The sequence below is a fragment of the Pipistrellus hanaki genome (assembly GCF_964339955.1).
Source record: "Pipistrellus hanaki genome assembly, chromosome: 7".
In the NCBI taxonomy this organism is placed as follows: Eukaryota; Metazoa; Chordata; class Mammalia; order Chiroptera; family Vespertilionidae; genus Pipistrellus; species Pipistrellus hanaki.
This window is the reverse complement of record NC_140509.1, coordinates 46942165-46957534: the sequence shown is the minus strand read 5'-3', so window position 1 is coordinate 46957534 and position 15370 is coordinate 46942165. Positions and strand designations below refer to the sequence as shown.

The 15370-nt window shown below is 40.6% G+C and overlaps 1 protein-coding gene across 10 annotated transcripts in view; it reads right to left on the bottom strand.

The window, feature by feature from the left end:
* KLHL32 (kelch like family member 32) overlaps positions 1–15370 on the bottom strand; it is a 172651-nt gene that overhangs the window by 96266 nt on the left and 61015 nt on the right. For 6 of the 10 annotated variants that reach the window (XM_084889267.1, XM_084889272.1, XM_084889263.1 and 3 more), the window contains exon 4: positions 9449–9556. The exons of the other annotated variants lie outside the window; for them this stretch is intronic. In XM_084889267.1, coding sequence (XP_084745393.1) covers positions 9449–9556 — 108 coding nt within the window. The remainder of the gene's footprint in view (positions 1–9448; positions 9557–15370) is intronic. 10 annotated transcript variants of the gene reach the window in all.

Genomic DNA, 15370 nt, shown 5'->3' with positions numbered 1-15370 from the left:
TTTGCCATCAATTGGTTTTCTTTTTAAAAATCTTCTATTTAGAATTGTAAAACTCCTATACACTACTACTTCAGACAGATACTAAATGCTTCCAGCAGAGGGCTCAAGAATTCTATTTTAAGGAAAGAAGTTTAAAAATTTTATTATCCAACAGCAGCTATTATAAAACTCTTCCAGAAGGCAATTCACACACACGAATAAGAAGTTCCTTCTCTTGATCAAGTAATCTCAGATCTATAAATTTATTTAAAACAATCCAAATAAAAGGAAAAAATTGATTATAATAAGAGATTATTTACATATTATTCATTTATGGATAAATGGATGTTTACACCTAATTTCAGAAAAGAAATTGAAGTAAATTATAATCACAAAAATCTTTATATAATTACTTAGGCATATGGAAAAATACCAGGGAAAACATGGACAGTTAATATAGAATGTGTAAGTAAGTGAGAATTTTGGTGAATATTGTTTTACACTTTTATTCTGGTTTATGTTTGTGTGAACATCTGAGCGATTTTTTTCATCTTCAAAGATGAAAAATATAATTTATTTTTATAGCATTTGTATGTCCCATATTTTTAGTGATAAAAATAAGGATGGAAAAAATTTAGGAAAGAGGTGAAATGGCTTATTTATGGAACAACTCAGAAATTTGGAAACATTTTATTTTTGTAGGCAGAACGAACTGGGTGTAGCATTTTATTCATGCCTACAAATAACATTTAAGTACCCCCGAGATTCCAGAAACTTCCAGACAGAGGTCCCAGATCTCTTTATTCACTTCATTGATTTACTCATAGTCTATCTTATTTTGAGAAGAATCTGAGGTATCAACCCAAGCATTTAAAAATTAGGAACTATAAGTATTTCAAGCTAAAGAAAACAAAAAGTATTATGAGATTAAAAGAGGATATTTACTTGTTCTTTATATATCGTTAAGGTATTCTTATCGATAGATAATTTGTGTGAGTAGATTATATTATCTAAAACTTTCATTTCAGGATATATATATATATATATATATATATACACACACACACACATATATATATTATATATATGCATATGAATATGTACTTATAACTATTAAAAACGAGCCACAAATATGGCCCTAAGCTCCCTAGCATAAAAACTAAAAAGAGAATCATGAAATCTAAGACATGAAAATATCAAAATACTAAAATAATCCTAGCTACCTTCTCCAGGCCCTGAGATCCAATGGAAATGTTCCTGCTGACATTAAACGTATCATTACAATCTACAGATGATGTCTTATAGAATTATATACCTGAAACCTATATAATTTTATTAACCAATGTCACTCCAATAAATTGAATAAAAATAATTTTAAAAATCAAAGAGTATCATTGAATGTCTGCACTTTCAATACCATCAAAAGTGTATTTTTTATAGAAAATTGCATAAAAAGTAAAAGTTAATAATAAAAAAAAAACAACAACCTTAAAACCCAGACATTCTGTTTTCATTTTCTACCATGATCCAGGTATAAAATTAAAATAGCTGAGCAGTGGTTCTTAATGACGGCAACACAACTTTCTTGGGAGCAATCTGGAAATTTGTTCAGGTATTTTTGGTTGTCCCAGGAGGGGGCGCACTACTGGCATCTATTGGGCAGCAGTCAGGGGTGCTAGATGTTATGCAAAATGTAGGACCAACCACAAAGATTTGCCTTATATCCTGCACATGTGAATGCCTGCTGGACGTGCACAGACGTACAAACAGTTTATAAAAATCTAAGCCCAGAATCTAACTCTGTTTCATATGTAAGCACAATTTTGTGTGTGTCAAAACACACTAAAATTTCCAGGAGTGCTACCACAATAAAAACCAAAAGAAGACTATATTTTTGTATATATTTTAACTAAGAGTTGTTCACTCTTTTAGAAAACCATGTCCCCTAGGGCAGTGGTCTGCAAACTGCAGCTTGTGAGTCACATGCGGCTCTCAAGCCGTGGTTTGCTGCTCTGTTAACTAATGAGTTTGCCGATCACTGCGTAAGGCATTGCCCTTACCCAGAAGTTTTGACTTAAGGTGAAAGACATTAGTACATTATTAAAATGTTTTTTTAAGTGTTTTTTCCCTAAGGCAGTGGTCGTAAACATTTAAGTCAACAGAGCAGCAAACCTCGGCTCAGGAGCCCATGCAGCTCTTTGGCCCCTTGAGTGTGGCTCTTCCACAAAATACCATGTGCGGGCGCGCACGTACAGTGTGATCAAAACTTCGTGGCCCATGCGCAGAAGTCAGTTTTCGGCCTGGGCAAGTCTATTTTGAAGTGGCATTAGAACACTCAAGGGGCCAAAGAGCCGGATGTGGCTCCAGAGCCGTGGTTTGCCGATCACTGCCCTAGGGCATACCTCTGAGGTATCTCGGTTTCCAGTAAAACATTTAGGTGTCAGTCTACATCTATATGCAGGAGCCCCGGCATGGCCAATCCACCTGGAGGTGTAGATAGGTGACTATTTCATTACGTCTTTTGAAAGGGTTCTGCCCAAACATTTACATACTGAAATATAAATTATTTTTATTGTAATTTCTTTCCTTCTGTTTGTTCTTTATATATCATTAAGGCTTTCTTATCGATATTAGGGTAATTTGTGTGAGTAGGTTATATTATCTAAAACTTTCATTTCAGGATAGTAAAGGTGGCCTTTTTATATTAAGATAAATATAATAAATGAGGTTGAGAACCTAATAGATGAGGTTGAGAACCACCAAGTTGGACAGACTGCATATCTTCTGGGAATCCATTATGTATATAATTCCTCTCAAATGAACTTTTAGTAAGAGCTCTCCAGCAAACAGGCTGAGGCTAGGTACAATTGTTACTGAACAAGGGGAAAGTTCATATACTTAAAGAGGCGTACTTCTTCTTATCAAAAATAAGGATCTAATCAAGATTCTTCACTAAATAAACTGTCAATCTCCCTCCACTCAGAGGTGATTTGATGGAGCACACTAAGAATTTCCTTAGAGAATAATTTTGAGTGCAGCCCAAATTCCAATGATCAAGAAAGAACACAATTGTAATGATTTCTGCTTAGAAGTATTCCAAAACAGGAGTTACTGAGCAAATGGCTCCTCAAACCTAAGAAAAAATTCCATATGGACACCATCCTATATAATAAAAGGCCAAGGGTGTCACAACCGAAATGATTAGAGATCAGACCACCATGGCCCTTGTGGGCTGGCCCCACCCCCAAGCAAACAGTTAAGGGCAATCAGGCAGGCAGGCAGAGTGGTTAGGGGAGATCATGTAGGCAGGCCAGCAGTTAAGGGTGATCAGGTAGGTCGATGGCCCATCACAGAGAGGCCCAGGCCAGCCAAGCCATAGCACCCGAGCCTGTTGCCTGCAGAGGGAGGCCACTGGTGGCAGGGGAGAGGGAGCAGTGCTGCACAGATGGGTAGCAGTGGCAGCGGCAGGGGTGGGGCCAGCTGCCTGTAGCCAGGAAAGGAAAGTCCCAACAGGCCCTGATCTCAGGCCAGGCCTAGGGACTCTACCTAAGGGGTCCCAGAATGTGAGAGGGTGCAGGCCGGGCTGAGGGACCCTCCTGAGTACACAAATTTTTGTGCACCATGCCCTAGTAAAATATAAAATGCTTGGCTACAGAACTTGGTACCGAGACATTCAAGAGAAACAAGTGCACATCCACTTCCAATTAATTAAGTGGGGTGACCTTCTATTTTGAGTCTCTGGACATTAGCTGTTTCTACTTTGAAGGATGTCAGCTGGGGAAGGACTGATTGTTTAATGCTCCACTCTGACAATAAAGCCATTAACAAGAGCATTCAGGAAAAACTTCCCTTTCTATTCCGCATGCTGGCAGTAGGGTGCGGTTGGGAAATAGACAGAGTTGAAGGGAGAGTGGAGGAAGAAGGGCACCAAATCCTCCTCATTTGAAGGGAGTTTTATATATAATGAAGATGAGGTTAAAAGGCTGGGGCCCCACCCATCCTTGTCATCTACCATTATCTCAGATACTCAGAGACTCTCACAGGGTTACCTGTGGGCATGTTCTATTCACAAGAGCTCAAGCACCTTGGCCCAGAACTAATGCCAAGGAAGCTGATGAATGCTATAAGAATACTGTTCAAATACATTTTGTTTTCAGTAAGTGACTGACTTTCACAATGTCCCAAAGGAAAGTATTTGCCCACGATGTGACTATTACTCAAGGAGAATACCAGACTAATGGGAGAGAGTCTGACTGCATTCTGGATGTGTGGGAGCTGACAGCTTTGAAGCCCCGCCTCTCCCTCTTCCCTGCTCGCCCCACACCTGGGGAAAAGCACAGGGAAGCCCAAGTACTCTGCCTCGGCGCTGGTGGGAGGTTCAAACCATGGAAGTCCCTGCCTTTGTGGGGAACCTTTAGCTCCACCCCATAACCAGAATGAATGCTGAAGTCACTCACCCCTACGTTCCCTTTCAGGCCATTCTGGACCTGCTTGTGAGCCTTGTAGATTATTAGGGAAAATCTAGGAAACATGATCTTAACCAAAATAGCGGATTTATTACCAGATTGGAAAGCTGATGTCAGCAGTTTGGCCACAGTTACACTTCCTCCCACAGAGATATTCCAGACATTGAAGCGCTAAGCAGATAGATTTATGATTCCTGCAGAATAAACTACACCCTGGGTACATGGTGAGCAGACAGCACATGCAGATTTAATGAGAGAGAACCTGGAGGTACTGCCGGGTGAAGGAAGGACTCTGCAGCTAAAATGTTTAACCACTGACTACCTTAACACTGCTCCCAAGAAAAGCATTTAAGAAAATTCTCTCCCAGATTTGTTCCATGTCAACCATTTATTGCAGCTGGTTATGTTTATAAGTAAGTCTGATGGGGACCTTTTCCATGCAAAGCGACACATCTATCCCTCAAGGGATGGTCCACGGGAAGACAGTTCTCACCAAGTTTCCTATCACTCTGCAGCCGGGCCTGATGCTCAGGTATCCAAGGAGAAGTATTCTGCTCTGGAGAATAAATACCGTTTCAATGATCATCAAAATGCAATGCTACAGTATTTGCCTTATCAGAGCTAGCTACAAAAAAAACATGTGGAATGTATTAGGGAATCAACTGAGAATCATGAAGAAAAACGTTGTAATGTAAGGCCATGGAAAATTAAGGGGCAGTTTTCTTTAGTTTTGGATTTCATGAGCATTTTGACATGACCAAAATTATAGCTTTAAAAAAAAAAAAGTTGTTTTCACTTAATAGAGTACCACACTTGTTTGGAGTTCCAAAGACTTCAAACAGTAACATTTATGGTTACACAAAATAGCTCTGTGAATTTGGTGCTAAAGCATCCTTCTCTGGATCAGGGAAAGCCACGAACAGAGATTGGTTCTTCCATCACGTGGAAGGAGTAACTGGATAATGAAGAGAAAACAAGGGGATAGAGATACCAAAGAAACGTTTTTCTTTAGTTGCTCAGAGATCGCACAGCTGTTCATGGCTGACCAAGCCAGCATTCTCTGGAGCTGGGACATTTTAAAGGGACTACAAATGTCACTATCAGTACGTAGTTCCTCTTTACTGGGTTTCTGGAATCTCTCCATCAGACTATAAGGGATGGAACAGGAGGACAGTTCTCCGGGAAGTAAGGGGAAGCTAACTAGGTTTAATGGGAGGTACTTATCACAGTACTTGGCATACAGTCTCTCTCCCTTGGTGTCCTCATAGCCAGCGTGCTACACGTGAACCTCATTGTGGTTCTCAGACCTTCCGGCTTCCATTTTGGGCCAGTAACTCAAATTCCTAGAGGCTTATCCCAAGTCCTTTGGGGCTGGAAGTCCTCTCCCGTTCAAAGTAGTGCTCCTTTCTCTATATAAAAGGATCTCGTCTCTGTTCACCTGCTCCTCACAGCTGGCTGGGCTTTCTTATCAACCTCTGCTTGCTGACCAGTTTCTAGGATTTCTCCTCCCGGGCCACATCTCCATCAGAATCCCCTTTGCCCCCTTCTTCCTGGTGTCTCTTCTACTCAGGACTGGTCCCAAACATGAATTAATTCTTGGCCAGAGTTGGAAAGTGAAGAGATTGAGGGAGGCCAGGGCAACAGGGTCTTCTTGCCCACAAGAATTGAGAGCCAAAACCGGTTTGGCTCAGTGGATAAAGCGTCGGCCTGCGGACTGAAGGGTCCCAGGTTCGATTCCGGACAGGGGCATGTGCCTTGGTTGCCGGCACGTCCCCAGTGGGGGGTGTGCAGGAGGCAGCTGATGGATGATTCTCTCTCATCGATGTTTCTAACTATCTATCCCTCTCTCTTCCTCTCTGTAAAAAAAAAAAAAAAAAAATCAATATATTAAAAAAAGAAGAAGAATTAAGTGAGAGCTTGTGGGTGCTTTTAGGTTCACCTTTCTCCCTAAGGCAGATCTGCCCAGTGACAGTTCACATCACACCATTTGCTTCTGGCCTAGCTCCCAGGGCCAGCTTAGCACAGGGCCTGCCCTGTGTCCTCTGCCCCCAGTGGCTGGCTCTGCTGGGTATGGCTGTGCAAGGTCACCATGGGGGATGCAATGCACGCTCTGCTCAACCTGTGTCCCAGGGAGGGTGTTCCCACAGAGAGGGCGTGCCCCTAATTAGTGCAAAGGCAGAGTGTGTGCTTGCTCAGCCCAGTGATAAGAAAAGTGCATGCATTTTCAGAGGATGAATTAGCATTAGGGGAAAGCTCACTTTTTCTTTAAAACCTCCTAGATAAAACCTGTGACCAATTTTAAGAAGGCTAGGTTGTAGAGCAGTGTGTAGGAGGAACATGCACACATCTTGCTACACTTGGCGACATTCATTCATCACACCCCCTCTATACTGCCACATCTCTCCCAATACAGCAACCATTTCCAGACACTAGAAATACTTACATTTTATACTGTGCTTACTACAACTGACTAAATGTCTACTCAACTGTCAGGAGAAATGCTATAGTTAGAGAAATTCAACGTTATCCCAGATTTTTACAAGTCTAATAACATTTTACTGTGCACAATGTTCACAATAGTAAAAAACAATTAACAATTTGAAAAAGTATGAATTTATTCACACTTTCATATTCCAAATTCTTTGCTCAGGGTTAATTTCAATTCATAGTGAGAGAAAGTAGCTTTTTATATTTCCTAAGCATACTCTAATTTCACTTTTTGCCATCATCTGTGTCCAGGTCTCAAAGGGAAGACACGTTTATTATATATAGTTATTTGCGTGTTCAAGAACCCACACTGCCATAGATATTGTCCAAGGAACACTACAGCAACCTCCACTCTGCAGCAAAGAATCATCACATACAGAGTACAGAGCAGCATCTCGGGCCCTTGTGAGCTGATGTTGGAAAGGTGCCCAGGTTGAGAGAATCATCCAAAAAGTTCACGCTCCTGTCTGGCCAGTGTGGCTCAGTGGTTGAGCACTGACCTATGAACCAGGATGTCAGGGTTTGATTCCCCGTCTGGGAACATGCTGGCTTGATCCCCAAGTGGGGGCTTGCAGGAGGCAGCCAAACAATGATTCTCTTTTATTGATGTTTCTATCTCTCTCCCTCTCCCTTCTTTTCTGAAATCAATACAAATATATATATTTTTTAAAAAGAGTTCACTTGCCAAAAACTGGTTTGGCTCAGTGGATAGAGCGTCGGTCTGATGACAGAAGGGTCCCAGGTTCAATTCCGATCAAGGGCATGTACATTGGTTGCAGGCACATCCCCGGAGGGGGGTGTGCAGGAGGCAGCTGGTCGATGTTTCTAGCTCTCTATCCCTCTCCCTTCCTCTCTGTAAAAAAAATCAATAAAATATATTTTTTTAAAAAGAGTTCAATCTCTAAAATGTCTAAATACTTTACCTCCTTCACCAAAGTATAACAAGTATGACTTAACATTTTCTAATGACACAGCACATTAAGAGAGAACAATGGCTGTGAAGGGAAGAGAACTGGGTTTGACTCATAGATCACTATGCACTGGAGAATAGCATCAGTCATTTACCGCGCTTCCTGGGCTGGTCGGGTTTTGATGGGACCGCTGCATTTCCAGGGGCTGTCAAGAAGGCTGGGGTAAACAGCACACAGAAAGTGCTCAGGGCAGTGCCTTGGCTCTTGTAGGAGGTGCCCGATGAAATGCCAGCCCCCTGCCTGTCCCCTCAGTACATGATCTGAACAGTGGAGTTATTACCGCACTAGAGGCCTAATGCACAAAATTCATGCAAGAGTAGGCCTTCCTTCCCCAGCTGCTGGCACTGGCTTCCCTCTGGCACCCGGGCCCCAGGCTTCCTTTGCAGCCTCGGCTTCATCCGGAAGGTTATCTGGAAGGATGTCTGGTCTATAGCATAGTACGCTTTTATTCTTATAGACCTGTGCTGCAGGCTTCTCACCCTTCTGTGGGTGGTCAACAATGAGTCACTGGGCAGAATAAAAACAACTTCAAATCTGGCCCTAGGATTTGCTTTTTTCTTTTTTTTTCTTTTTCCTTTTCTTTTTTCTTTCTTTCTTTCTTTTTTTTTTTTAAAGCACTAATACCAAATATCTAACTATATATTTTTCACACTTGGCTTTCTTTCTCCTCATACTGTAAAAGTGGGATATGAGCATATGACTTCTAAGAAATAGGATATGGCTGCCCTACTGCATAATTGTTTCACTAACTTAAAACTACTAGTAGCTAAGAACCACAAAGTTTGAGATCTGAATCATATTGTCTTTATGCAGTTTTATTTTGATTTGCTGATAGCTGTACACTAACATGGCTCTTGTATTCGAGAGGCAGGGAGGGAGAGAGGGAGGGAGGGAGGGAGGGAGGGAGGGAGGGAGGGAGGGAAGGAGGGAGGGAGGGGGAGGGAGGGAGGGAGGGAGGGAGGGAGGGAGAGGGAGGGAGAGAGGGAGAGAGAGAGAGAGAGAGAGAGAGAGGGAGAGAGAAATTGTTCTCTGGAGATACATGTTAGTTCCACAACAATTTCAGTAATGAACAATTTTGCCTTTTAAACCATCACATTCTAATTTTGACACCTTAACTTTGAGATATTTGAAGAGGACAGGGTGCCAAGATGCTAGACATAGTCTTTCGGGGCTTTACTTTTTTTTTTTTTTTTTTGGGGGGGGGGGGGTCTTGTTTTTAAGCCAAAACTGAATCACTGAGCTTCAGTGATAACAACGAGAATTCAAGTTATCTTGCAAACTCCTGTATAATAGTCCTTTAGGATGTTTTAAAATTATACCAACAAACCACTGAGCTAAGATGAAAATATGTTCCCTGGTCCTATTTAAAAATCACAGTGCTTTACTTACCTTTCCATCATGTAGCTATAAAATTAAAGATGTGAAAATTTGTTAAAACATCGAGATGCATAACAAGAAAAATAATGACGTCTCCTGCCTCAAGGAGAATCTCCTCTGATTAGCTACAGTTAACATGTTCGGCCTCTTAGATGCCCTGTACCATACCTGTCCTGTGTATGCGAACTCCAGAGCCTGCTTTAAGCCAAGGCTGGTCACACCATGCAAATTCACCTCATCAGCTCCACTTTCCACCATACAAAGACTGAACATGGCCTGAGGCGGGGAAAAGGAAGAGACAGAGAGTTATGGAACTTAAAAAGCAAGGGAACAAGGAAAAGTCCTAGGGAGGCTAGGAAAGAAAAAAGTGTTATAGGTTCAAGACTGATACTGGTTTCTGCACTGCTATGACAAAGCTTCATTGACACAAGCCACTGCAAACCACTGTCTCACCAGGTACAGCAATACACAAAGAGCACTGCACACCCCACACGCAGACTCTCATTTACTCCCACAGCCCTTTTCTGGGGTGACTGTGTTTAGACTCACTCCCTGAACTCCTTCTCTGGATCCTGGGATTTCATGAAATGTGCAGCACTCCCAAACACTCTGGTCAACAGGACATGGAAAGCACACCCTTGTCTCCAACTGTTCTTCCTTCATTCCCCGTCTCCATGACACAGCCCATTCCTCTCTTCTGCTACGTCATCACACACTCTAGTCCAGTGGTTCTCAAAATGTGGCTCCTGGGCTGCCAACATCGGTACAGCCCAGAAAATCGTTATAGATTCTTGGGACGTGTGTGTGTGTGTGTGTGTGTGTGTGTGTGTGTGTGTGTGTAGGGATGGCGGGGGAGTGTCCCAGGACCTGCTGAATCAGAAACTCAAAGTCGGTCTAGCAATCTGTGTTGTAAGGATCATCCAGGTGACTCTGATGCTCACTGGATTTTGAGAGCCACTGTCAAAGTTATTCAGTGAAAGTCAACATGCTCCTAAACTAACTCTTCAAATGGCCTACATCAGTCCTTCCACTGAATGACGAATATGTCAAACGGAAACTTGAAAATTAAACCATAAAAACTTGCCACATTAAACAAATGCATAGGTTTGCCTTGCCCACCACAAAAGCCTGTAACAAGTTTGACTTTGTGTTACTGATGATGAAATACACTACTCTGTGTAGTGAAGACTTAGCCTCACCCAATGAGAGGTCTGCCTTTGCCCTGTGTTTCTGGGACGTGATCTCTAGGCCCTCAGATTATCCTGCTGATCAGAGTGTCTTGGTGTGTCTGAGGCTTTGACCACTGAGTCTAGGGAACGTGATTTATGATGGGGTTTGGAGCCATACCATATCAGTTCTGACCTCAGCAGAACTGGAGGTTAAAGGTATGAACTGGAGGTCCAGGGAGAGGCTAGAGGGGAAAGGCCAGACATACAGGCAGCTTGCAGTTGGGCCCCAGTAAAAACTCGGACACCACAAGCCTGGGCGAGCTTCCCTGGTTGGCAGTCCCCTGTGCACACGCTGCACAGCATGGCCGGAGGAGGTAACACGGCCCCACAGGAGGCGGGTGGCCAGAAGCACCGTATCTAGTCGCCTTCTGCACTCTGCCCTACGTGCCTCTTGCCTTGGCTGGTTCCGATTTGCATCCTTTCCCTGTAATAAGCCAAACCCACGAGTATGAAAGCTTTCAGTGAGTTCTGTGACTCTGTCTAGCAAACTATTGATTATGAAAGTACAATAGCTTTAGAATCCCCTCAAACTTGTCATTGGTGTCTGAATGAGAGAAGTCTTATACTGTCCCTTGAGATTTTATAATTTGGCTCATTCACACACACACACACACACACACACACAAAAAAAAAAAAAAAACCAACAATACAACATACCTACCTCATTGTTCTATGTGGTAATAGTTCAGCTCCCCTTAAATCTTTTTCATTTTAAAAATGTCATATTTTGTTCTGCCAAAGTATTAATATGTACCTTTAGGAATTTTCAATTTTGATAAATTTTTTTGATGCTCATAATTCTATACATTTTAAATTAAGAATATATTTAACTTTCAGAAATTTACTTTATCTAAAATAAAATCTAACCTTTAAATTTTAACCTTCTAAATTGATCCTATAGAATCTGTTAAAGGCCTATGGTCAATGGGGTAAATATGGGAACTGGTTAGTTAGTGACTTGATCTGGCTTCCCACTGGTGTCACCAGCAGTTAAGACACTGTTTGGCAGGTTTAAAAGACTATATTTGAAGTCACATGATCCTTGGTTTGGTGAAGCACAGTGTTTAAAGCAAACTTTAACAAAACAATTCTGGGTTTGATCACTGGCAAGTGAGAATGACAAACATGTAACCTGACTCAGTTTTCTTACCTGAAAAATGGGACTAGTAACTTGTTTGAAGATTATATGACAGTATATATGTAAAGTATTCAGCACATGATATATGTCCTGATAACAGGCGTGCTCTTGGTGAAATTTATATTTTGTGATAATAAAATAAAGTTTCTTTTATTCATTCTCTGGTTAAAATGATTGATACATTAGAAGTACCAGTTTCTGGGGGGTTTTGGAAATCAAGTGTGGGCTATACATTAAAAAATGCTAACAGGAAATTGACTTTAATGTTAAGTGTATTATGCTTATATATTTATAGAAGATCTAAAATCTTAAAATTAAAAAGTACAGGTCACAATAAAAATAATTATTTCAATTTGTGTAATTCTGAATTTGCTTCCAGACTTCTTATAGCCACTTAAAAAAAAAAGAAAGACATTTCAGGTGTTTTCAATGCCTTTTTTAAAAATTAAATTTAGTGTTTCAGGTTTTAATGTTCCCCGCACGAATTTCTTTTTTCAGATCCTCTTAAGTTGAAATTGCACCTGACAGGGTGACCAGATGCTCTCCATCAACCCCATATGCAGAGCAAGAAGAAGTGACTCAGACTGCAGGACAATTATCTGGGTTAATGAAATGGAAAAAAGTTCCTGGGAGCAAAAGTTAAATAACAGAACAAGCTGCCAAGGGAGTTTTTTGAATTTGCTTTCGTAGGTGTCTTTCAAAAACAACCAGGGCAATTGGCATAGAACAGGCTTCCTCAACTAGAGGGTTGTGAGCTACTGAACGTGAAGCCTGGCCTGGAAGAGTTGGGGCAAGAAAACAACCCCTTAAATAATGTGCATATGCATTTGCATCAGCAATAAAGGAACACCAAATTGGTCACTGGGGTTTTATTATAGGTTATGGCTGTAGAGGAAGGAAGAGACTATTAATTTAGTCCATTTGCATAGTATTATTTGGACCATTACAATGGTCATGTTACCGGTCTATTTCTAACAAGTGCCTTTTGAAAACTTTATTTCTAATGTCCAGGACTATATAGGAAGACACATCTGGTTCGACTCCTAGTTCTACAACCAGGCAATTTACCTTGAACATGTGATCCTGGCTAACTTCTCTAAACCTCAGGTCCCTTATTTGTAAAATGAGGATAATACCAACTTCATAGGGTTGCCTTAAGGTTTAGATCCAGTTTTGCATAATACATGCTTAATAAATAGAAACTGCTATTCTAATCCACTCTGAATGTCCTACTCTCCCATGCATCCTTTTGATCCTCATTGGACTAAGAGTTAAGAAGCAGCCCTCTCCTCTCTCCTCTGTCTAAATCCATTCCTTTCAAATACTTTCCTAATGACAATCCTACTCAAAATTGATTGGTTGCAGTACTTCACTTTCACCCCATATTCCTAACCCTACTTTAAGGACAGACCCCATCATAAAAACCATCACCGCTATCTCTATAATCACGTAGTTTCCATTCTGTTATCATATCATAGAGTTTTAGAAATTTGTTGTTACAAACTTAATGCATCACCATTTTAAAAAAGTAGAAAATTAAAAAAAAAGGTAATTATTAAATCAAGGTCAATGTCTTGAGTTTAACAACCTTACAAGAAACCTCAAATAGGAAAAGGCTCACAGGATACCACCAAAGTAAGAAAGAACCTGGCCATTTGACAGATTAAAACACCAGCTGACTAGGCTGCCCGAGCTTGTGAAACAATGTCTGGAGATCTGCCCGAGTCCATGGGGAAGGACAAAGCCTCTTTGGTAGCAAAAGAGGTGAGGAGACCAGGAGTGCTATCTTTTAGTTTTAGCATTGATCTCCTTGAAAAGGTAACAGCTTCATGAAAGTGAGTTCCACGTCTTCCTAATTCACTGTGGAGATTCTAGCCTTAGCAAATACAGGTGAATGAATTGATGAACAAATGAACAAGCTCTTCAGAAATTCATCTGTGGATGATGTCCAGCTGTTCTACACTGCTATAAACAAAAATAATTTGACATAAGAAATAATTTTCAGCCGAGACCGGTTTGGCTCAGTGGATAGAGCGTCGGCTTGGGGACTGAAGGGTCCCGGGTTCGATTCTGGTCAAGGGCATGTACCTTGGTTGCGGGCATATCCCCAGTAGGGGATGTGCAGGAGGCAGCTGATCGATGACTCTCTTTCATCGATGTTTCTGGCTCTCTGTCTCTCTCCCTTCCTCTCTGTACAAAATCAATAAAATATATATTTTTTTTTAAAAAAAGAAAGAAATAATTTTCATGATGTAAGATGTTTTAGAACCTGGGATATAAAACATAGCTAAAGTTAAAGAGTATCTACCATAAGTCAAATACAAGTATGTTCAAAGATAGACATTTGGAAAAAATTAAGAACATATGGTAATGTCCTCCATTAAGCCACATATCCCAAAGCATGGGATAAGGTTCTGCCTATAAATATGAACGCATTGCATAGGTTCTTCTTTGGTCCACACTGTATTGTCTTTGGGAAAGCCTTGGCCGGGTTGAGATTTACAATTTTGTCATTTCTCACTCTTGGCTGATAAAGTACTGCCACCTCCACAAATCTTTCTAATTGAAAACCCAGTTTGTGAGACCACAATCCACTAAGTGCCTACCTCAGAGAGAGAGTTATGGATTTATAGTGTGTCATTTCTCCTATATTTCACACAGAAGTGACACAAATTGAGTCCTAACATCACAGCCCATGAATTAAGTTCCCCTGGGTCATGTTAGTTGTCATGCAGTCACAAGATGAGCTATGACCAATTTTAGGTTGGTACTTTATGCCACAAAACTGACCAATGAAAAGTCTAGATCTTCAAAGATAAGTAGAATGACAGCTGATAAGACTTTTTTAAGCACTTTAAGTTGGTGAAATATGTTCTTTTTAGTAAACTATTATATGTAGCCTTAGAATTAACGCTAGACATGAGCAAAATGTACTCCCAAGTTACAAGGAGTCCAATTGATTTTCCAGGTGAAATAACTGGATTGTTTTGAGCACATCCAACCCTTATCTTTTTACAAGAGAGTTAAATAAAAGTAAACAAGAATGTTTATGAAAGTTATTGAAAAAAGTAATTTGCGTTGATTGCAGCAGATCTAGCCTGATCCTCCTCCTCTTTTATATGCCCAGTGTTATACAATTAGCAATGTTTACAATGGCCATGAGGCATTACAGAGACTGGAGCTAACTTCTGAATCAACGAAGATTACATTTTGCTCAATTTAGCGTTAATGGTGATTATCCTTTATTGAATTTTGGTTATACGTCACAGATAAAATTTGTAGTAAATTCCAGTTAATGATACTGTTTAATTAACCATAATAACCCATCCCCTAGCATTTAGTTGAGAAGGGTCCTGACCACAGTTGAACTGGATCATTTATCTTCATGATCTCCCAAATGCAAAAGTAATCCAATCTGTTGGGGGAGCTTAATGGTCTGAAAGACTGGGGTGGTTGGGTTGGAGGGTTTTTTTCTCCCTGATATATTTTTTATAGCTGTTTTAATTCTTCCTCAAATAGTATAGTAGTCCTCTCAGAGAATAAAATATCAAGACAAACAAAAGCAGTAAGATTATATCACTGTAATTATAATTAGACTGCTAAAATACCAGTTTTCTCTCACCTTAACCATATAAAGAAAAAAAATCTCATATACTATAAACTATAAAACATATTGGTTTTCCCAACAGCTTCAAACATGTAGCTTGTTTATTTTTAAAAAAT